Source organism: Genypterus blacodes, unplaced genomic scaffold, assembly GCF_046128005.1.
Source record: "Genypterus blacodes isolate CSIRO-AG114 ecotype Tasmania unplaced genomic scaffold, CSIRO-AGI_Gbla_v1 ptg000008l_1, whole genome shotgun sequence".
Lineage (NCBI taxonomy): Eukaryota > Metazoa > Chordata > Actinopteri > Ophidiiformes > Ophidiidae > Genypterus > Genypterus blacodes.
This window is the reverse complement of record NW_027466822.1, coordinates 2,511,630-2,536,445: the sequence shown is the minus strand read 5'-3', so window position 1 is coordinate 2,536,445 and position 24,816 is coordinate 2,511,630. Positions and strand designations below refer to the sequence as shown.

Genomic DNA, 24,816 nt, shown 5'->3' with positions numbered 1-24,816 from the left:
CACAGAGGCCTGAAGACACAAAACTACTTGCTCTTTTGTACTAAAACTTCACTGATATCTTAAAAAATTAGGTCATGGCTGTCCTGGAGAGCGAACTGGCAGTTATTTGTTTGGACATTAAAACCACCAAGGCTGAGTCAAAAGACTGACTGCACTGAACTGCACTGTTAAAAAAGTGTAACAGGGTTTATTGTTCTGCACAGATTATATTGAGGCCCGACAACAAAATCCAAACTGGCATATTGGATGGACACATTTGAAAATAAACATGGCCCTCCTTGGGCATTGTCTCATACAATTTAAAGTGCTGCATTACTTAGACGCAAATTACTCACCATGCCTTTCTACTGATTGCTCTGTCGGACATTAATTCCACATTAAACATCTGCTGACAATACGCAATCCTGCTTATGATAAGGCTACTTACCAAAGACACAAATAATTTTACACAATAAACAAATAAATTATTTCTTTCACTTTATATTTATAAAAAACATACAAATACGGAATTCATTTGTTACAAGTTTCTGCTGAGGAAAAATAGTCCCATTTCCATGACTCTGCACAAAGTTAAACATTCCTCCTGTCTCTGGCTGAAGGTCTGACATAAAGATGAAAAAGCGGGTGTATATTGGTTGAAAACAGACCAATATATCCAGCAGAGAGTTGTTTAGAGGTCACTGTGACAAGAGTCTCCCTTGTACTGGATCGTCCCCAACATGCAGAGAGTTGGTCACCTCGTTGTTACAAAAAGTAACCGAGGCTACGAGTGTTTATCTTCTAATCTACACCATGAACCTGAGCTCCAGCAAAACCCCCTTTTTTTACTCTGAATCAAATGAACCTCTTGAAAATAATAAACCCATTTTTCAACTTGATTAATTGCTGTGCATGTCTCTGGACTATAATCAGATTCCACAGCCAAGTACTAAAACAAGAGGACATGTACCGGCTTGTACTATAACATGTGACATGAAATGGTACACACTGCATCCGACATCATTCAAAAAACAGCTGACATATGGGGAACAATGGGAAAAAATATTTCAATGACCATACTCATTATTTGTACAAAGATTAATAGTGGCTGGGGCAAACATGAGAAAAAGGTCAAACCAAGTAACCAAAAGGCTAAAAGTACTTGTTCCAACTGATATGAATTGAACAGATTCGTAATGTGAAATGTAGATTCAAGGACAAGAGACTTATTGAATTAATGCAGTTGATGGTTAAAAAAAAAAGGCTGCCAAAAAGAAGCTTGGCATTAACATCTGTTCTCACTATCCAGACATTTGCCAGATACTGCACTTCCTTCCTGCTGTGTGGATGGTCATCATTCATATTGAATGATTGATGGAAAACATGCGTCACGTAGACTATTTAGAATGGCACAGGGCAGAAATAGCGCAGTGTCATTCTGGTTAATTGTCCCTTATTTTATTATTCCCCTTCCATGAAACAAGGACAGAGAGAAGTTTAGTGGCCTTACACATCGCATATTCATCCCATATGTTATGATGAGTAAGGCACGGCTGATGTAGGATAGACTTCTGATAGTTAGATAAAATTGATGCTTATTTGGTCACTTTAAAAATAAGTTTATTTATTTTCTTGACATTGCAGCTGCTAATTAGGGTTTCATCCAAAGTGGAAATAGCAGAGTTATCCTTTTCCTCATGCAGCCTGCAGAAACACCTGCTCTCCTCCTGAAAGACAACCACGACTGTGAAGTAGCTAAACTAACTGATCTGTTTTGAAGTGATGACTTCACATCCTTTACTTGGTAACCTTCTGGTCTGACAGCAAACAGCCATTACACCCTCATTTACTCTGGATGAGCACAAACAAAGTGTCATGGGACATTGTGGGGAAGGCCTCAGTTAGTTTTGTTGTAAAAAGACAACAAGATGGAAAATTACCAAATCAAGATTTGTTTCTTTTGTGCATATTTCAGGTACAATGGGGTTGTGAAATATGGTAAGCAAGGTGTTTTAAGATGTTTCAGGGAGTAGCTGAAAGCCAGACTCTGACCTATCAAGGTTAGGAACACAAAATTGCTTTACTTACTTCAAACTATGCTATTGATACTAGTGAGCAAACATGCTACCCATGCTAGCTTGCACGAACTGCTTAAATTCCCCAAACCTAATGTGGCTAAGAATCAGATGGAGATCAAGATAAAAGATCCAGTCCAAAGTCATGTCAAACCTGCTAGCATTTGACCTACTCAACCCTGTATATTTCACCTGTTTCTTGGAGATAGCTTGTTTGAATCAGTGCTGTGTAATTGTTGCATCCATCTAGTTTCTGTTATTGCGTGTTTCTTTTCTTTTAGTCCCAAACACACTTTTGGCACCGAGCTCCAGCCTCTTATGTAGTCTCCACTGCATTGCGTCTGGCTAGACAGCTTGGGTGTGTTTGTGTGTTTATATTCACAGGCACGCGCAACATTGTCATTGCAGGAGTGGCATATACGTACACACAGAAGGCCAGTAAGGGGAGGCTGTGTATCCCTTGACACCGTGTGGATGTTCTTCCTTTGTACAACCCAAAATTGGAGTCAAAAGTGAAACCATATAAGCGCGATTCAACACTTTTGGCAGAGGTAATAAGGTTTGTGTGGTATTTCATAAGTCATACAACACTGCATGGAATGACTTAATCACTTTCTTGATGGCGCAAATACTTGATGGCACAGATAGGGAGACGACACAACCCACACAGCAAGCAGCACTATTCCTAATATATCCTCCATCTGAGCTCGACTTCCCTCAAATTCACCCCATTTGAACAGTGAATTTGTGTGTCAGATCCCTGTATGGTGTCAATAAACAAGCATCATGACAGTCTTGTTTTTGCCTGCGAGTTTCTGAACCAATAAAAGTTAGCTTTGCCTGTCTAAGCAGATCGGTTGTTTGTCGACTCGGTCCCAGTATGAACAGTTCTGTGCTGTGTTTAGCTATCACAGTGTGCTCATAGCAGCTGTGCAGAGCAGACATGGGAGCACCTAACAAGCTCAAGCAGAATTCTGTGTGTTAATCAGCAGACACTATTGGAGTAGAAGAGAGATTAAAGAAACAGAATCCAGCCTGGCCTTCAATGGGAGAGGGAGATAATTCCAAGTTCTTGCGTGGATACAATTGGAGATAATGGACCCTTTACTGTGAAAAGGACTCATGGACATACTTTTGATGCTCATTATGGGGAATTTAGTGGCTGGCAAACATTTTTTTTATCTTTCTGCTTTTTCTTTTATCTTTATTTTAACACACACTCTGTTGCTACGAGTATGTGGTACTTGACTGGAATGTGAAAAATGTACTAAGCGGGGCAATTGTTGTCATGTCAGTGTCACCAGTGCGAGTTAATGCACATAAAAGCCATGTGGAGCCGTGATGCAGCTTTCACAGGCTGTTGTGTTTTTAAAGTTTGGGAGGCATATTCTAACAATAAAAAACAACAACAATTCTCCATTCAAACAGCATGTTTGTAACAAAAATAAAAAAGTCAGCAAGGGTGTAGTTAACAAAGTCACAGATTACATACCCTAATGTTTTGTTGTAGAAAAAGTTGGCTTTTCCTGATCCTGTTGCAGGTGTTTAGATGCTGAACGGACAACAAGCAACAAGCAACAAGCAACTTTGATCGCTTGCTTCATAGATAATTATCTTGTTCCTTCTTGTTTTTAGAATTGGCCGCGAGTTAATTTGCAGGATTACCTCTCCTATTCTGTAAAAATACAGTTTAGCTTAAAAGGTGTTATTTGGCAAAGATTCAAGCAGGAAGAATGGTTCAGCCACCAACTGGAAAAGGGAAAAGATCACTCAAAGCCACAACGGAGAGTCACTCAGCAACCCCCAGCCAGGCCTCACTGAGGGAAGATATATAAAAATATACTTGATACTTTTATATACAGTATGTAAATATTTCTTTGGGGAAATCTGTGTTACAGCTGCCCCAAGATCAGTCCCTATATTTATTGGGCTCTGTTCAATAATGGAGAGACAATGTATAGATAGATAGATACTTTCCCTTAATGGAAAACTCATTGAATTCAGTGATACTAGAAATGAATGCCTCATTGTGTTATACAGTGTTTTACATTTTTTCTATTTTCTTTCTTTATAGCACTACATATACACACTGTTTAGAACTGAAGATGCCTTTTGGATGAACAGTTTGGCACTAAATCTTTCTAGACAGATGGATGATTGGGATGAACCTTCGCAGTGTCTTATATTTTGGTGCAATAAGGTGAAGAGAAGACACAACTGGAGAGAACAGCAAGGAAAACGGCAGACTGCAAAAATCACATCCACTTCAACCTTTGTTGCAGACATCAGGGCCCATCACCTTACTGCCTGCACTTTCATTATTATTCAAAGTCCTTCGACAGTAGATCCCTATGACCATATCTTAATGAGCATCTCCACACAAGGCCATTGCAGAGACATGCGTGCTCTCATAAAAGACGAGCCTATAGGAGCAACATGGAACAGTCCTGTGTGGCATATGTGTTTCCCATCAGTATATGAGTATGAAATGCATGGTTAAGAAAGCAAGAGGTGTACATAAACACTGTATACCCTCTGTAGCATCAGTAAAGAATATCCTTGGGCATTAAAGCAGATTTAATGTAAATATCCTCATTCAACCTTATACACTTAAAGATACGTCAAGGGGATCCTGCAGGAGCTGTGATGCTATTTTCCAAACGAGGTCATTCCAGCCTGACCAAGTTCCAACACATTTTGCTCTAGACCAGATTTGCGGCGGAGCATAAGTTACCGTCCTGTGGGCTTCCACAATGCTCGTTGTTTATTTTTCACATCAACCTTACTAAGCCTGGTTGTATGGCTACTATGTTTATAGTATATAAAACCGTTTTTGCCTTTTCCTTCAGCATGTAAGTCAGTTGTCATGGGCTGCAGCAAGACAGAAAGTCTAAATTGCCTTGTTTGAGCTTTTCCTTACTGCTTTCTGTCTTCTTACAGTTAAGTGACTTCAATTGAAACATTTTTCCAGCCAGATAAATTGTTAAATGTTTGTGCAGTCTATTTAGTCTGTCAGTAAAACAATTAATTCAGTGTATCACCTACTGTTAGACTGTTGTCATTTTGTTGAAATGCTAACTCACCCCAGCCCATTTAATAATTGGGGCTCCAATCGTGACATGCTGGACCCTGTTTTGGCTCATAGTATTACTATTACTATTACCATTACTAACGGATGGTCAGTGGGTGATTGTCAGGACAACTAGCTGTGTCGTGCTGTCTCTTTGTTGTAGTAAGTGTAAACTGGCCTGAACCATAAATAAGGCAGATCGTGCACAAGAATAGACAGTAACAGTAGCATCTTGAAGATTCCTCAAACAAGTTGTCATTGAAATATTCTTTTAGTTTTTAGGAGTCACAAATAGACAACTCATGTTTTCCTTCTGATGGTAACATTTTGTTTTTTGCTGATGTTCACCAAACATACCAGGAATCACTCACAGTACGTAGAGACGCTGCACAGATAAAAAATAATCCTGATGCTTCACAGGAAAGAGCAAGTAAAGTCATGTTAGCACAGATAGATACAAATATCTTCACTTTTATTATTAAATTATTCATCTAGACAATATATCCTTAAAACTGCAGCTCTACAAATCATTATAATGAAGAAATAAGCACAAAATAAAGCCAACACTCTGAGAGGTATGTATTCACTGATACTGGAGCTCTGCAGACTCGTACATGTTGAGTCATATGTAGATATCAAGCACGTGCAAAGATAGGATCCAAGCACTTAGAGCCCTGTCCTCTGTCACCCACACAGCCACCCTAAGGAGTTACATTGTTGTGTTGAGATGGTAACACATCTATAAAAATGTCCTGTTCGAAATACAACAAATAAATAAAATCAATACATAAAACTCAATACATAGATCAATAAATGGACAAATGATGTCAGCTGATGGATTTTTGCCTTTTGCTTTATTCTGACCTGCACAAAGCGCTGAGCACAGTTGGCCTGGATTGTTCCAAACTGATTATTGTGGTGATTAAATGAAAAATAAACGTGATTTCATCTTCAAACCAAGTGCTAAGAATCATTACTTACAGTCACACTTTGTCTCAAAGTCAAACAGCAAATGTTTTGGCTGAGCTATTGTGCAATTCTGTCTTTCATCTATTCCCAGATTCCTTCCACTGTGTGTTACACAAAGAAGAACAGTAAGATGTATATGTGAATGTGTTATTACTCCAAAAAAGGGGAATAAACACTTAGAGGTAAATTAGGCACTCATACAGTAGGCAGTATCGGCCTCCATTCCTTCCACGTCAACATTCACCACCACACTGAAAAACAAAGACAGCAGCGAATGTGCTCATATCTAACAGGCCAGCCTACATTGAACTGATCAATTTATCCCACTGACATGGGAAAACATTGAGCACGTTTTGCTAACAAAATGTTTTAAGTTGTGCAGCAGCTTCTGTTCACTGTCATCAGCTGGAGTCTCCCCCCCCCCCATCCCCACACCCTGCTTGTCAATCATCTCAGGCTCAAACAGATACAGCTCCTTGATGTCCTGGAGGGTTGGACAGTGGGACAGTCCTCAGTCTGCTGCAGTGTTCGGGGCACAGATTTGTGGTTGTGAGGAATGCTGCAGCAGCTCGTCCCCTTGTCAGTCCTTTCTGGTCCAGAGGTATGTGGTTTGGGCCCACAGACGGCATGCTGCTGTCATATGTAGTACTCCTTCATGTTGTCCCTGACTGAGTTGTGGAGGTGCAGCTCTGCCCGGTAGGCTGTGTCCACACTGTGTCTGTGCTCCTTCTGCTTCATGCTGGAGCTCCTCTGGGCCTGCTGCTGTCGGTACAGGAGGCGGGTCACCACAGCCAACACACACACTGCAATGAATACCACTGCTGACACCACACCTGAGGAGCAGACAAGACACACACACACACACACACACACGTCAGCAGGTCCCAGTGCGAATGGTGTCAGCTCAATACATCCTCATCCATTTCTATTTCACTGCATAATACAGTGCAACAGATTAAGAACACAGACAGTCAAACAAGTACAACCAGCATCACTGCCTTCATTTTACCTGTGTATAGACTGTCAGTGTAAATGTGTGTGGTTGATGTTTTGGCAGGTGTTGGAAAGTCTCTGAATCTCATTTAGAGGTGTGCTTCACCTGAGCAATGTGACTGAAACAAAGAGAAACAAGCAGCTCTGCTTGCTGTCACTGTGGATTTCATTCATCTAAAGTGTTGGCTGCTGTTTGCTCATGAAACTTCATGCTTCATTTCTCTCAAAGCTGCATATTGGGAACTGATGCTGTTTTTGACAGCTGCTGCACCTGCAGAACAGTAGGTTACAATAGCCAAAGAGTTGGAAAAGGATCATGCTTCCCAGCCGATAGGATCCATTCACACAGGGCTTGATCAGCCCCGTTAGTGATCCTGAAAACTGACTGGAGACATCACTAATGTGAACACACAGCTGACTTTGCAGTGCGAACACTCATGGGCAATATTATGGAGCACCAGGGGAATGCAGAATGATCCTTAAGTACAATGCACACACAGATTTATCTGCTTTGAAAGCAATCTAAATGATCAGCAGCAGCTTCATGCTCATCTCCAAACATCATTATGATTTGAATGAGCTGAACCGACAGAGAGAACAAGAGAGGAACAAAGAGAAGGAATCGAAAGCAGAAGGAGACGGTGACACATTACCAACAGCTGGAACTCCTTTAAAATAACAATTCATATAATATTAATAATAATTTTCATTTGAAAGAAAAATAGGTGATGCCAAGAAGAGGAAAACAGACCTGCTATTAGAGCCAAATCACTCTGGCTCTGGCTGCCGTGTTGCTCCTTCTCTTTATTGGCTGTCGCACTTTGATCTGGAGAAGCAGAAATGAGAAACGGGTAAACGGAGGAATTCTTTTTGTAAGCTGTTGATCTATCTTGCTTAACAATGATGTCGCAGATAGAAAAGTATCTGTTCACTGTTGACTGTTCAAGTGTAAACATCTGTCAGTGAGTCAGAGCTATGCAGCTGCTACTGCACACAAACACCGAGGATGCATCAAACTCTTACTTTATATATCCAACACGAATCTTATAACCTGTAAAGTCAAATTTGAACTTTTTGGTCTTGGCTGGTAAAAAATGTGTGCAATGTCAAGTTACTGTTTTGAATATCAGTCACCAAAGCTTTGGACCAAATCAGCTAAATTTCTCTTTGGCCTTAGTTTGTGCTTAGTGATTTTACATCAGGACATCACCTCAACATATACATCATAATTGTCTGTAGTTGTGTTGCACAGCTCAGTGTGTTACCTTGCAGAGTGTGTGAGTCTGCCAATGCTCCACAGTTGGATTGGACCAGCGGACCACGGATGGTGACCAATGAGCTTCCTCGATTCAGAAGCGCAGCTTTCAGAGGGGCCACGTGATTGAACTGGACTGAGGACAGGCAACCAATGAAACCTTTTGAAGCTGCTTGCATCACCTCCTCATTGAAATTTTCTCTTCCTGCAGACACAGAGATTCAATTCCATATAAAGTGTGAACAGACAATGGGGATTTATGCCAATTCTCTCAGAAAGAAAACTATGTCCTCATTTGTAAGCAAAGGGAAATGAAAAGCTGTAAGTCAGTGTGGACTGTTCACAAACACAGAGACAGAGGAGCTCATATATCAAGAGGAACTGGAGACGTATACTGTAGCCTCTTGCTGTTTATAAGATCTGAAAAGCAGCATTGATGATAATTAAAGTAAAATCTCCCTCAGTATGTATGATAAAGTCTGTCATCTGTGCCAGTGCAGTCACATTTCTGACAATGTATCAGAAATGTTTGCAGAAATAATAAATGGAAATATCCTGTACCGTTGAAGGGTGTTATTAATGCTATGTAATTCCAGCTTCCTTTTAAAACCACGCGTCAATTAAAGGACTTACGGACGACTTTTCCCAGTGTCAAGGATCTGATGAGGATCAGCTCTGCATCAGATGACAGGGTGTACTTCCTGTGGATGTCCTGGTCCGTCTGGATGAGTGGAAAGTAATCAAATAATAAGCCGGTTACAAGAAATCCCAGCCGAGGCAGCAACAGCAGCACATTTCAATACATTATAGATGGAGTATTGTGTTTTTCACTGCTTCACACATCACTTTGAGCTTTTAAGTGCTCCACACCTTCAGCTTCCACACCAACATGCTCCCCCAGCTTGATACACATCAGAACTGAAATAGAATCAACACAGGGATGTAGAGACATTTTGGTTGCATAATTGTTACTTTTAATTCATTGTCAGAGGGGCTGGCACAGTTTTTGTGTGTTTTCATCAGGTCATTGTTTAGACGTCACGGAGCTTCTAAATGTTACTGCAGTAACATTTAGAAGCTCCTGCTGACAGCAGATTTCACTGTGTATATAATGGGATTTTTATTCCAGACCTCTTTATAACTCAAACATCATCTGGAGGCTAGACAATTCTTTGTTTCAATAATTTGTTACATTATACAACATTCTAAAACATGTGTTGTGTGTGAAACTGAGAAAACAATGATGGCTCTGATTCAAATGATCAAACAGAAGGAGCTGTTCCCTCTGTCAGCACTCCAGTACAAGATTGCTATGAGAATTCGTTGGTAGCTTAAGCGGAATGGTAGAGGAGAGGTGACATCTTTTCTTAATTAAAATAACATGGCCACAAGTTATTTAAAGTGTATAGGCAAGATAATTCTCTTGTGGCCACAAGCTAATTATCTTCTGAAAATGTTCCTATAGCTCAAAGGAATTGTATCTTAAAGACATCCTAGACATTAATTAAGCTATAACTGATTTTAAAGTCAGAACATACTGAGATATAATAAAGTTATGAACATGGAGGTGTGGTTAAATTGCTGGCTGTGCCTCCTGATGCAGCACTGGTAACTCCACTGACTCGTAAAACAGCAGCTTCGACTTCTTTGAGTCGTACCGGCGCCCGTTCACTCACACATTACTAGTCTGCATCACCTTAAATGCGGAGAAAGGGTCTTGCTTGCTGCACATTTTCTGAATTAGAGGAGCTCATTGATTTCATTCTTCATTTTAAGGACTAATAATACATTTGGCCATTGTTGCCAATCTGTTAGCTTTATGTTTACCCTTCAGGTGCATTCCTCATCATCTTCAATGAAAAGTTTCACACTGCTTGCTCTCTTTCCTCTGGAGAAGGCTGTATACAGCAGGTCGTGAGAAAACACAGGCTTAGGGAAGAAGATGCCAACTCGCTCATTCTCCTCACCTGTTGCCAAGTGCTTGCTCAAAGGGGAATGTTGGGCTTCTTTAAATACTCTGTATGTAAAATGCCTTGAGATAATGTTGGTTGTGATTTGGCACTATATAAATAAAGTTAAATTGAATTGAATTGTGTGGTGACTGCGAAAGCCAGCCTGACAAGGAACTATTGCTGGACAAAGGTGGAGTGAGCTCATCATCTCTGTCATGGTACGGCTTCTTACTGACAGTGACGGTCATTGAAGTCAATTGTAGGAATAGAGCTCATCGCAACTCGACCCAAACTCTTTTCCTTACTTCATATATTTTACCCCCTTCAGCCCAGCTCTACCCATTCCCCCTTACCCCAGCCTCATGTTGTACACGAAGAGGCATTTACATAAGGTAATTGTTACATGACTTTTGTGGAGATTTGTTTGCTCCGTCTCTGGCTCTAAACTGCGTGCATACATATACGAACACAAGCTATCCATTTACAGTAACCATATAAACACAGGATGCCACATCTCCTTCTTGAACCGAGTCCACTGGAGTGGAACGAGGACGTGCCCAGAAAATAAATAAATAAAAAGTTCCATTCATTATTTTGTATTAAATGTATATAATATTTCACTGTTACTTGTAAACCCCTTTACCTCTCTATAAGTACATCTTGGTCTGTGTCGCATGCTGCTGTAATTTCCCCACAATAGGAGGCATATATTCATCGCTTCCGCATTGCAGAATTCATATAGCCCCTAAATTTATTGCTGCCCAAGTCCAGATTTTCTTTAACGTCCACGCGGAACACTTGATGGTCCATCACTCACCTGTACATAGACATCTTTGCCCTCTCTGTGAATTCTGATTCGGTGTAGTCGTCCGTCTGCCAGATTGCTGTAGGTGGGGCTGAACACGTCTGGATTCCGGTCCACCTGAAGGTGATACCAGATCTGCAGAGTCCCTGGACACAAAGCCACAGAAACAGCATGAAAAGCCCCGGCAGCTTTCAGAAGCAGGGTGAGACAGATTCTAAAGTGTTCTGTCACACAGATTGATTTAAAAGCCACAGACTGGAGTTCAGAAGCGAGTCTTACTTTTCCCCCATTCTAACTTTGGTGTCGTGTTTTCATCACACTGCAATCTAGAATCACACAGAGGAGAATGCACCTATTGACTGGTGGCTTATTTATAATAGACCTCCATATCTGCTGTACTTCAGTTGCCTTTTGAGATATAAATATATATCTCACAGGTCTTTGCTCCCATACTGAATGTGTCAATATGTGCTGAGTGTTCCTCCCACACACACACAAGCTGAAAGATCACAGAGTCGGAAAGCTGAGCATCACAAAGTGGACATGGGTCAATATTACAGCTGTTGCTCAGAAGGCTTTGTGTTGTTTTAGCTTCTACAGTTAAAAATGATGAAAGTGATGAAGTGTCTCGTTGAGGCTTTAGTGTTTACAGAGACCTGAGTCATTTGTACCTTCTTCTTTAGAGCTCTGAGTGGGACACATTCATGATCATACTCATACATACGCATAGAGCACAAAGACCTCAGCAACAATTTCACAACCTTGACAATTCCCACAGCTTTATGGTCTTATTTTACATTTTACATCATCCCAAAGCTCTTTTAGAATTGAATTACTTTCTTTCACAGAATGGAAATAAGATGATTTCTGACTTGAATATATAGAAGTAAGAAGGGCAGCGTCCATATCGGTCTGTGGTCATTTTGTGGTGACCTACTGATCAGATTTATTTGTGATGACACAGCTTTACCTCTGTGTGGAAGAACATGTTTGCTAATATTTCCCAATGCTACTAGCTGACTGCTGTGATGGTCTGAAATATTGAAGCGAGCTACAAACACTCCAACAGATGGCACAATGGGACAATTTCAATGGCTTGTGTACATAGTGAGGACTCGTACTAACAGCGGGGAATAACAGCGGCGTAATGAAAGTAGACTTGCACCAAGGCAAACAGACACACAGATACAGATACAGACACACAGATACAGATACAGTATATGTTTATATACAGTGTATATGAGAGGTTTTGGTTGTATTTCTGTAGTGATATGACTCTTTTGTCTTGTATGTAAGTCAGTAGCCTTAGCCTTAAGAGTATTTGCTGTAAAAAAAAAGGGACTTAATTAATCTTACAGCGATGTTGTTGACTTGTCTTTATGGAGAACATGAAGGCAGTTGATCGTCTAGTCCTCACATTCAAATAAGTCTTGAATAGGATGTGTGGTGATGTTGTCATTATGAGTCAAAGCTCTATTGTGTTTGTTTATTCTCTGTCTAGACAAACACAGTGTGAAAGTACCATTGGTGGCCAGGATGACAGTGATGTACTGCTGACTGAAGGTGCTAACAGTCAGCAGCATGGCCGGGCTCTGGTAGGTCACGAAGCTGAAGGCCATGTTCTCTCTGGCCCTACTGCTGCTTTCTCTGGACACACTGGAGGCCTGAGAGCTTCTGTTCCGCATCACTGAGAAGGGCTCCTGGAAGGTGTAGGTCACAGAGGACTCTCTGTCGAAGGACACCGACACCTCTGTACACAAAGGAAGTGCAAAGGAGTTCAACTCACGGAGCTCCATTACAGCTGCAGCCCACAAAAATGAAATGAACTACACACTGACAGGTTTATGATTCTAACAGCCCCAACACTATTGGGGCTACAAATGGGAGTTTTGGCCTAAGGGTGTAACAGCAGAGGTCATGGGCACATGGAAATATCATGGAGAGTACTAATGAGAAAGTTCATCCTCTGGGGACCAAAAATGTACAATCCATCCCCTGCTTGTTGATAATTGCTGCTACAGGAAAAATCAAAGGGTCACAGAAAAACACAAAGATTGCTGATCTAGGCACCATGAACAGTGACAGCAAATGTTATGAAATCATTGTTATTTAAGACACATGATGCTGATAATGGTGATGACCTGAGGGCTGCTTTAGAATGCTGCAGTGAACTGAGCAGATCCATGAAGCAGATCATCTCCAGGCTCCTTTGTTTATTTTTCCAACAACAGACAATGAAGCTTATGAATAAATAATATCACAGGAAACTGTTTGCTTTCTCAGGAGGCAAAGTTCATTGTTTTATCGCACTGTTTTGCTTTGGATGTGGAACTCTCATCCAGCTTTTTCTGACAATAGCACAGAGCCATCCTGCTGAGTTTATAGCTACAGCTGCTCTATACTCCTAAAACTTCACAAAGCTTGACTGGCCTCAAGCAAAAAAACATGAATCTAGTTTGATCCTGACAGACACAGCAGCGTGGAGCACTGTGGAACAGCCACAATCTGACACTTTGATCACCCCCTCAAACACACCCCCTCCTCTTTGCCACTCTTCACTAATCTGAGCTCTCTCTATGAACCTAACATGTCACCAACCTGAACATCACATTATTTGTTAACCTCTTTCCTCTCATCAGTTTCATACTATGGAAACCCATGTTTTAATGCTTTTTATGTAGATTTAATTGTTCTGTCAAATGTTCACCGCAATAATTAATTCAACTAATGATGTCGTCATGGTTCCCAAATCCTACTTTCCTGTTCTCTGCTCTTGTTCTATTACATTGCGCGTAGCAGTTCAAAATTAGGTGTGCAAAGCAAGCAGAACCCGATACATATTTGCTCCAACTATGTCCACAGTGACCAACACTCCATCCGGTATAGGATCTGTGTTCAAACTTGTTGTCTGTAGTTTGTGAAAAAAGTTGCTACAAATCATTTCCTGTTTATGACCCTGGCTCTTTCTTTTAATTTAACATGACTGGCTCTTTTCATTTAACTCACAGGAACAAAACAAGAACAAACTCATACTTCTCATATTTCATTGGTCATTCAATGTCATCCCATGCTTTTGTGGAAAATGTAAATGCAAACTATTACAAAATCACACTTTGTTGAATGTATGTGTAAATCACCCATTAAATGAGTCTGTTTGACCCAGTGAGATGATCTGTACTTGGATACTGCGGCTGGTGTCACTGGTACTCACCTTCTTTACAGGTGGGCCCTCCATAGGCGGACTGGGAGCAGTCACAGGTGTAGCCGCTGCTCTTCTCCATGCACCTCCCTCTGTTGTGGCAGAGGCTGCTGGAGCCGCTGCAGTATCCAGGGCAACCGGAGCTCACCCCTGCCGTCACCTTGGCCTTCTCCTCTAGGTCAAAAGTCACGCTGTTGATGGTCAGAGCTCTGATGCAGCCCAGAAAGCCTCTCTGCCGGGATGCTGTTCCTCCTGGGACAAGGGCGGCAGACAGCCATCGTTACCTATTTGACATCATGCTCTGTGCTGACTTACTACTGTAAAATGATAAGGTTTATGACCTTAAACATCTTCAGAAGCTACAGTAGGATTCTTATGTGTAAAATAATATACCAGAGTCAATTGTTATATTATGAAATTAATACACTTTTCTCTTGTTCATGACAAATACAATGCAAACTGCATATGGAGGACAATGTATTTATTATTAAATTGATTCATTTAATTCATATTTATTCAGCCTTCTTAAACTAATTGTTTGTTGCTTATATACTGTATATTATCATTGCAGCAAAACAGGACATGCTTGTAAAAATCTATTAATTTCTTAGTTAAGGTGTTTATTGAGACATTGTTCATCATTGCTATTAAAATATAAACAGTGACTGATTACCATGCAATTTATTCATCTAATTTAATTTAGTACCTTTAATTGTCAAATTGAGTTTTGCTGCATCTGATCAGTCATGGGCATTGGACACATTTCATTTATGTAGCTAAATTGAATGATTGTTTCTCTGCATTAATAACTTATTAATAATCCTGTAAACCAGCAGGATTTTTTTTTTTTAAATGGCTGAATTACTGGAGCCTCAAATCAACTTAAAGTAAATCCATTAGAAAATCATGAATCTTGTTCAGAGATGACACTTAAATTGAATAATTAGTCAGGATTCATTGGAGAAATTAAGGAATAAAAAAAGAGTGTTTCTGTTAGTAAAGACAACACCATGAGCATATATAATCCATTAAAATTGGAAGTCTAAACTATTCATATTCATTTTTTTCAGCTTGCTCAACACACAGCAGATCATTTACCATAATTCCACTGTTTACTACATCATATACTAATGACATTAATCTGGGGAGAACAGGCGCAAGGTGAAGTTTTTATTACCTAACTACTTATATTTTGCATAATTTACTATGTGTTTGGATCTAATCAGAAAGTTACTGTTCATAAATAACACTTAAAATGTGCATTATGTTCACATTTATTTGCATAAGCCAAGGATTCGTTGTTTCGACCTCTAACCCCTGCAGTACAACAGTACATGGAAGGTATACTTAATGCGATAAAGAACTTATGATGAAATGTTTTGTTTAATGTGAGGAGAATGACATTGAACACATAAAAAGCAGGGTACATTTTGTCCACCCTTGTAAAATACGAGACTGAATGTACTGTGTTACATTGGGAGTTTGGTGTCGCTTTCATCAGCAAAGATCTCGCTTCAAGACTAGTAACCTCAAAGGATTTGTTTAGCAGCTTCCCTTATTGTAAAAGTTAATAAGCAATTACAAGTGTATAACAAACAACAGTGTTTTTTCAGCTATAATTAAAATGTAATATTTGTGAATCACACACTCATCACGTTTGCATTGTGGGCGAAGCTACTTTGAAATGGTGGTTGAGCTGCAGCAACTTACTCTCTTAATTAAGTAGTTAGCAACACGACAAGCTCCTTTGAGGCAGTAGCTAACTACAGTGAAGCTATTTAAAGGGACACTATTAAACAGATCACATTATTAAATTGCTATGTTTCTCTTAAAGCAAACAAGCTGAAATATGTGTAAACCAATGTGAAAATAAATGAAATCTGAATCTCCTTCTGCTGTATTTAAGAGCAGGACCACGCCTTAAAGCTGATATTGCATGTAATGATGTAGCAGAAATAATTTCAATCTCAAAATGTGACTCCAAAGATACATTTTGATTCAATTACCTTATCCTAAACATTTTAGATTTTAGCCAGTCTTACAGAGGGTAAGTGCAAGTGTGGTTGGAATAAAGTGCAGCATCAGTTATTGTAGAGTCTATTAATGACTCACCCCAAGTAGCAGTTACTGGAAAAGTTACATTATTCAGAAAATAGCTGGACGACTGTCAAGCTACTGAAAAATGTAGTAGTTAGTAGTTCACCTACTTGTGTGCTGAACCGCCATATGAATAATCTTTATAGAGCTTTTATTGTCCCTTTTACTTGTTATAGTTTTATTATTGCTTTTGTTTGTCAGTGAAATGTATATGAAAATAAACAGTAAGGGCAAAACTAATTTGTATGATTTCTGTGATAAATAGTGAGAGGGCGCACAGCTACAGCTACAAACATATATGTACTAAACTCAACCACTGTTTGAGCTGAGCTTACCCACAAACAGCTGGCCGCTGAGCCGTAAACGGAGGTGTCTGTCAGGTTCCGCCTCCAGGAAGCGAAGGGGAAGCTGGTCGAGCTGCAGGGAGGCGTCCTTCACACTCCGCTCCGCCCTCACGTAGTGCCACTGCCTGTCATTCAGAGGGAGGGGGGACTTCACAGACAGGACCACCGCACCGTTTCCCACATCAAAGGAGAAAGTCACCGCAGAGGGAGCTGAGGCACGGACACACACACACACACAGAGACAGCCGGGTCAGGCTGAAGGGGATACTTGTTTTTTTATGTTCCCATATATCTTCCCTTGCTGATGCAATGTGATACAAAGACGGTGGGGAAGCTTGATGACCTGAGTGGATTTATGAGGAGGCTCAGCTGACAGCTCGTCAATATTTCACCATATCTCTCCTGCAGCAGGAACCTGCGGTAAAACATTCAGGCTCCAAATATCCTGAGAAAAAAGTGCGAACTCCCTCCTGACATTCACGGTGTAATGACACATTAACATGGCTATTTTAATGATGACTGAACCCTCCATTTGTTTGTTACGATGACAATGTATAAACTCCCTTTTGCTGCTTCCATTGAATCCTGGAAGGCCACAAGTGAGCTGATGAAAATTCCCACAAACATGCTAAACTTATCTTGTATATTCCCAAACAGAACTGTGTTACGCTATATTGATGGTAATGACTTCTAAAATCAATTTTCTTTGGGTATCGCATGTATGTATACAGAGTATACAGTGCAGAAAAGACAGATGCTGCAAAAGCTTCTTCCCCACTGCAATCAGGCTGCTGAACTCCAGATAATCCACACTTTTAGAATCTCTGTAAAATACCTCACCAATCTGTGTAATAATATATATATGACCATGTCTAATATGTGCAATATCACACCATCTTTGGTGCAATATGAGGTGGTATCTTATGTATATAACCATTTCATTTATTTATTTAGAAAACATTATACTTATCGTTGAGAGTGCTTTTTAAATTGTGTTTTTTATGGTGAGCTAGGAGCAACAACATTTCTACTGCTACTGCTACTACTGTGTACCTGTTGGTGGATGGCTGGAATGATAGTAAAGGGAATCTTGAATCTTGATGTCTCCAAAATATTCTCTCCTCTATTCTACATAATTGGATGGCATTGTACAACTGCCGAATAATTAGAACAAAACAACTTCAGTGAACTGGGTCAGATATAATTTTGTCAAATCCACCACACTCTGAGGAGTTCATCTTCACTTCATTGGTGTTGACTCAATGACTCTGAGCTGTTCAGGCTCCTTTGATGGCATGACGCTGCTGATGTTCACCTGAAAGCTCCTTTCTCAGGAAGTGGAGCTGTCAGCTGTAGGGAGCATTTCCGTGTGAGAGAAGCAAAAATATGACTGACAGCTTCTATGTGGGTGTTCATAGGTGCATCTGTGCGTTTCACTATTTATTCTCAGCACGTCCTCAACTCTGTTCTCATGTCATTTCTGTCTTATTCTGAAGGTTCACTCACAGCTCAGCTCTACTCGTATGAAGCTGCTGAGGCCCAGATTCTCCAGAAAGACTCCTGAAGGAGCACTGGTCTTGAAATAGAAGGAGACATCCAAACCAAGCTCTGCCTGGAGGGAGGGGAAGTGCAGGTAGGAAGGTTCCTGGTAAAAGGAGGCAGCATTCCATATGGACTCTGTAAGGAAAGAAAAGAAGAGTAGAGTAGTAGAGATTAGATCCCTGATGGAAGCAGGTTAGATTCCACTTAGACTTTCTTTATATGTCAAACCAAGGATCAGACATAAAAGAAACTGTCAAATCTATCTTAAGTTGAGGCCAAAGTCAAACAGAAACATGAGAATCGTAAAAAGCTGACCTGATGTGACCTCTCTCAGTCATACGGACATAAACAGCTCTAAGGTGAAAGGTCAAAGGAGGAACATGGTGTGTCTCAGATCATCATCCAGCACAAGAACCAACACTTCCACATGCAACCAAGTCCAAAGGTCACCTACTGTCTCCATAGCAACGCAAAGGACCCATTTGGTAGATGGCCTCCGATCCGGTTCTGTCTGTGTCTCCGATCACAATCTGGCTCACTGGCAGATGGTCTTTATAGGAGAGGACTCCTGTGTCATTGGCCCTGTGACAGGGAACAACCACACGTCCATATAAAACAATTCATTCCCTGCAATTACCTGGAGTAAACCCATTAAAATGGAACAATTTATCACCATGGAGACTAACAGAGCTCTGAGTCAGTGTGGAGTCCCACAGAGGATCATCGAAGTGATGATGAACATAAAGCATGGAAAGTTACAATTTACATAATCTTCATTTGCATAATCTCATATGTCAGAATTGGTGTGAAAGATCATAATTATAATGGATGCGTGTGACAAGAAAATAATATAAAAGCCTGGTTTACTGTTACGGAAGGTTTTTAACAGGATAAACTGCACATAAACAGATCTCACAACTTAAGCAGGATCAACACTCTGATTATGTTTTTAGCTTCAACATGCACCTAAATAGGTATATAATAACTCATTAAATAATTCACAGTGAGTAGATATTGTGTGGATCTCTTTGATTAACTGTACTACTATCTGCTTGTGTGTGAATATTCTCAGTAAGGATCTTTCCATGTGTATTTCTGGTGTTTGTACCATGATTGTGTGTCTGCATCACAGTTGCAAAAGTAGTTCATGTCCATGCAGTTCTCCTCCAGACTGCAGGAACACAGCTGAACTCCAGGCAGGAAGCCTCCCCAGTAGGTCCTCCTCTGTCCACCCTGATCCAACCACCAGGACAGCGGACTCCCATCTGCAGGATTACAGGAGACAGAGTCCAGGCATAATTTCATTATTTTCTACTCTACAAATTCCTATAACTTTACTTCCATACTATAATATAATCAGGTATTCCATACTATCACATATATCATCATATTCTCTTTAATGTGCAATTCTTATATTCAACTGTGGCAGTGATGAACTTGACTGAGCTCAAGTCAGTCAAGCAATGAGACTAGTTTTCTCAACGGTGGCTTGTTATAAGTAAAAACATTGGCTTTGAGTCAATATGAATTCTTCCAACATGGAGGCTGCGTACACTGAGTAACACGTGTTGTAACTGGTCACATCATTCAATCAAATACTGTGGGTGAACATAATTTGCCACGTTTGCTCAAACTTCAGCCTGACATTAAGTATTTGATATCTGTCTTTATAGATATCTGCCTGAATTTCCCGTTGGCGAACTGGCCAGTGCAATCTATGTAAACATGTAATTGTTGTCATTGTCATCGTTCATGGATAAATGAAGAAAAACAAACATATTCTTCATGTTCTCTCAGTTTCATCGCAGTATTTCAAAACCTTGTTATTTATCAACTTTGTATACTTCAAATATCCAGTAGCCAAAAACATACAGCAATTTTAATTATATATTTTTAGTATTTGAGTGTCTGTTCAGTGTATTTCCCCACTCACTTCTGATGTAAGCTAACAAGCTTATGGTACTGATGTCGCAGCTGATGTACAGTATATTAATTATCACGTGAAATAGCTAAAACACACATACAAAGATGACATCACCATTATCCATCCTATCACACTGTATCCCTCTCTTACAGGTCTGTACTGAAGGCTGATATGCTGCTGTGGTCCATGTCCCACTAAGGCAAGAGGGCCATTATCATCCAGCAGCAATGTGAGTGGAATCAGAACTGTGGGTGTCCTGTGCATGGACATTAGGTCCGTCATTGTCAGTGAGTGTAGCACACAAGCAGAAGAGCTGCAGTTTGATTCATCTGTCACACAGTGAGTCTGCATTAGAGACTGGAGCAGCTTGCAGAGAAAGGCATATCTGAGCAGGAGCTGCAGTGTTCCTTCATAGCACACATTAAACCAGATTAAGGAAGATTTTCATGTGAACACACACCTATTACATTAGTCTAAGATACAAAGTGGAGCTGCAGCAGGAGCGAGTAATCCACGGACACTAAATGAGATGCAGATTCTTCCTGCTGTTAGCAGAAAACTGCTTATCCACCCAGGCAGTGTTCTAATAACAACAACAACATACATCTATTATCAATTCATTGTCCATCCATCCATCCTACACATCTTTTTTTAATTTTTTTATATATATTTGTTTTTATTGAAGAAAACATTTTACATGACATTGCGCATACAATTGTAGGATATTTTGGAGATCCTTTTTTATACAGAAAGAGGGGGAAGAGGAGAGAGAGAGATAGAGAGAAAGAAGGAAAGTTGCACTATCAATGGTATTGTTGTTGCCTACTATAGATAGATAGATAGATAGATAGATAGATAGATAGATAGATAGATAGATAGATAGATAGATGTATTGATTGATTGATTGATTGATTGATTGATTGATTGATTGATTGATTGATTGATTGATTGATTGATTGATTGATAGATAGATAGATAGATAGATAGATAGATAGATAGATAGATAGATAGATAGATAGACTTTATTGATCCCAAACTGGGAAATTATTCTGTCACAGCAGCATTACAGTTTAACAGGCTAGAATAAATGAAAACACAACACACACAGTAGTAAATAAATAAAAACATAAATAACATTAATAAATAATACAATAGAACTACTGATTAAAGGACAGAAAGAGTGGATGTGACCTAAACAAAGACTATGGGGCAGAGTGTTCTCTATCAGACAGTGGTGAGGCGTTGTAAAGGGACGTAGCAGCGGGCAGTAAGGATCTCCTGTATCGGTCCTTGTGACAGCAAAGCCGAATCAGTCTCTTAGAGAAGGAGCTCCGCTGTCTGTCCAGCAGGTGATGGAGAGGATGATCAGGGTGTGTTTAGTGACCTCTTCTCCATCACAGTCCCAAAAGTATCTGCTTTGCTGCCCATTACAGAGCCAGCCTTCTTAATGGGCAATTTATGGAATCACAGAAAATAGTCTGTCATTTATTATCAAGGGAAAAACGGTGTAGGATTGTGGCAAATGTGTTTTTATAGACTACATTGTGATGCATTCTGTGTCTTTGACAGACTGCTCAATGCTGAATCCACCCTCTCGTGACAAGGGTTTTCCCACGCTACACTTCTTATTCTCTTACAGCTTTAAGGAAACAAAAACACAAAGAACAAATATTGTGTCATTGTTGCAAAAAGATGGAAGCAGAAAATAAGTGGAAAAGCTGCAGGGCTAGACAGCAGAAAGAGCCTGTCTGTCTGTCAATTAAGTGATGCTGTGAACGCAGAAACATCACAGCTTTCTAACCTCATCCTATACTCATGTTGAATGATAGCAATTATAATTTGACTTCATAATACAAGACACATTAGGCCACTAGGTATTACCTGAAAATTACTATAATTAATGAAATGAGCATGATGAAGTCATGTCAAGCTCCTCCAAACGAGGCGATTGGGCAAGAGATTGGGCTTTATATTTCATCCCGACTAAGCTCTAACATATGGTGCCGAGAGTTGCCATGGTGCAAAAGTAACTGTGGCGAGTGTGGTCAGAGATGAGTCAGCTTTTTGACATCCAAAAATCTAATTTGAGCTTCAACTAGCTGACTAACCCCAGTGGAGAGCAGCTGGGTGTAAAGGGTGCAAACTCATCTCTGGGAGAGCTCTTAAAGCAACAGAGGTGCAATTTAAACTTTGAGAGTATAGATAAAAAGTGTAGCAGATGCGATGTATGGGAAACAAATAGCAAAATTTGCTGAAACTGACACAGCAGAATCATGGATTTTAATCTCAAATATCACAAAAATATTTTTTTTTTTGTGAAAAATGGAACTGGATACAAAAATGAGGTTCCCTCTAGTGTCACAATCAGTTCAATGAAATGTCTGCATATTAATGCTCGTCAGAGGATGAGCCTTTTCTATATCAGACAATTCATGATACAGTAAGTATTACAATGTTGACTGATCTACACTAAAACATGATTGAACACTGATTGTCCAAGAGAACAAATCAATTTGAACCAATTTCCACCTTCATTCAGTTGTCAGCCAAACTGTCTCAAATTATTTTTTAAGAACGCATTCATGTTCAAGCGTGGGTGAGGCCTTTGAATTGATTCCATCCATCCATCCACACCCACTTATCCTGTTCAGAGCTGAAGCCTGTCCCTACTCTATCCTGTCCTCCTATCATAATTCAAGAGCGTGGTCCATCAATCCAAAGCTAAATTTATTTATTCACCAGCCCTCACACTCAAAATGTCTCTGCTTATACTTTAAACTAGGCTCCGCATGATGAAAATGTCTTTCCTTGCAGTTGAATTGCCTCTTGTGCCCAAATCGTATGTTGTCTGCTCTCTGATTTTTTCGGTGTGCTTGGCTCTGTGGCGTGACAACCCTGTCAACAGTCCCAAGCCAATAGGGGGAGGCAGTGGCTAGTTCAAGGTTGATCCTCAAGTGTTTTCTCTCCGTGGGTGCTTGTGTCAAAGCAAGGGAGAAACAACTTCTCCATTCCCATTCTAACTACATTTTATTCACTTCTCATCACCATCGCTTCTCCATCTTTTTCATCCTCTCTCTTGCCTCTCACATGGATGTTTGTTATTCTGCACCCATATCTATACTTCAGAGAGCACAGGGTCTCTCAGTTGTTCATATAAAATGTATATTCTGTCATTCAACTGCCATCTGTGATGAACAGACTTGGGCGGCTAATTTTGTGGTGCTAGTTGGCTGTAATGGAGGTAGAGCTTCCTGTGTGGCAGGAACAAACTGGGAATCTGGAGAAGCAGAAGCAGCAGAGTGTCCTCTGTGATTGTGGCATCAGGACTTGAGTGGGGGATGCGTCCAAAGACCACAACATCATGTGGGACATCCTTGTAGGGTAGGTAAATAATGTCTAAAATGACTCACAGACCAAACAATTTCTCAGTACATGACTGGCATATGCAATTGCCTTTTCTTTACCTTGTTGCACTAGAAAGAAAAGCTCCACTAGCTTGGTTACTCAAAATGAATGACTGATAGAAGTTTGGAAATGCCATTATTAGAAGGGAAGTGAGAGCATTTTTAAATGATTGAATTACTGTTGAGCCTTCACCTGTCCAATCAATCTTATTCTGTCTAAAACTGTGCAGAGGATGAGTAAAAAATGCACATCTGTGAAAAAAGCGTCTGTAATTAGAGCACAATACCAGCAATCCTCTTCTGTGGGTGATTTCCAAATGGATCCAAACCATCACGTGATACAATGTGACCATGACAATGACAATGTATGTGACTGCAGATTTACAAAACTCACATATATTTGGATTTAATTTCAAACCTGCTTGTCTAAATCTGGATATTTTTCAAATTGTGAAGAAGATCATCAAGTCATGTCCAACACGGATGATAGGCATAGGCATACCCATAGACATCACCTTGAATTGATAGTCTATCTCTAGTACTGAAAGCAGTTTTGTGTCTGTCGGCAGCATTCAGCTCCACTTGCCAGTATCTGTTTGACATGTCCCTGGTGGAGAAGACCTGGGAGCCAGACAGGGCGTCCAGGCTGTCATCAATTCTGGGAAGGGGATGTACATCGGTGAAAGTGACAGAATTTCATTTCTGAAAATCAACACAGAATCTGTATGTGCAATCCTTCTTTTTTTGCCATTACCCAAGGGCTAGCCCGAGGGCCAGTGCTTTCCTTAATGATGTCTTGAGCTTTAAGCTCTTCCACCTGGAAGTGAATTTCAGCCTTCATTATGGGAAAGGTATGAAAGGCTCTTTGTGTGGCCAAGATGTGTCATAGTTAGTCACAATTTTGTGTGTGGCCATACTCATCAGACCAAAATCCCAGCCCAAAATGAGAGGTTGTCAACACTTTCTTACCAGCTGAAGGGTATGAGTCATAGGCTTGTGAGCAATGCTCAAGTTAACTGTGTTTCACCTGTAACATCAGTGAGGTGCACACCTTATTTCACCACTGGCTTCCTGTGGAGGGAAGGCTGTTGACATTCTAAATGCCTCACTGACAATTGATCCAACATCTAACTAATGGCCTCTGTTGAGTGTAACAGGGCTATTGGTCTCATTTCCATCAATTTTCTTCTGTTGCATCACCAGTTAAT

The 24,816-nt window shown here is 40.3% G+C and overlaps 1 protein-coding gene across 1 annotated transcript in view; it reads right to left on the bottom strand.

The window, feature by feature from the left end:
• Positions 1–5,691: 5,691 nt before the first annotated feature.
• The window catches only part of cntnap5a (contactin associated protein family member 5a), a 176,210-nt gene continuing 157,085 nt past the window's right edge, over positions 5,692–24,816 (bottom strand). Inside the window, exons 14-24 of the mRNA XM_076155011.1 lie at positions 19,389–19,545; positions 18,735–18,862; positions 18,245–18,415; positions 16,730–16,948; positions 14,310–14,549; positions 12,621–12,848; positions 11,111–11,244; positions 8,975–9,062; positions 8,352–8,546; positions 7,838–7,912; positions 5,692–6,926 (exon numbers count right to left, since the gene is read on the bottom strand). Coding sequence (XP_076011126.1) covers positions 6,730–6,926; positions 7,838–7,912; positions 8,352–8,546; positions 8,975–9,062; positions 11,111–11,244; positions 12,621–12,848; positions 14,310–14,549; positions 16,730–16,948; positions 18,245–18,415; positions 18,735–18,862; positions 19,389–19,545 — 1,832 coding nt within the window. The 3' untranslated portion in view covers positions 5,692–6,729. The remainder of the gene's footprint in view (positions 6,927–7,837; positions 7,913–8,351; positions 8,547–8,974; positions 9,063–11,110; positions 11,245–12,620; positions 12,849–14,309; positions 14,550–16,729; positions 16,949–18,244; positions 18,416–18,734; positions 18,863–19,388; positions 19,546–24,816) is intronic.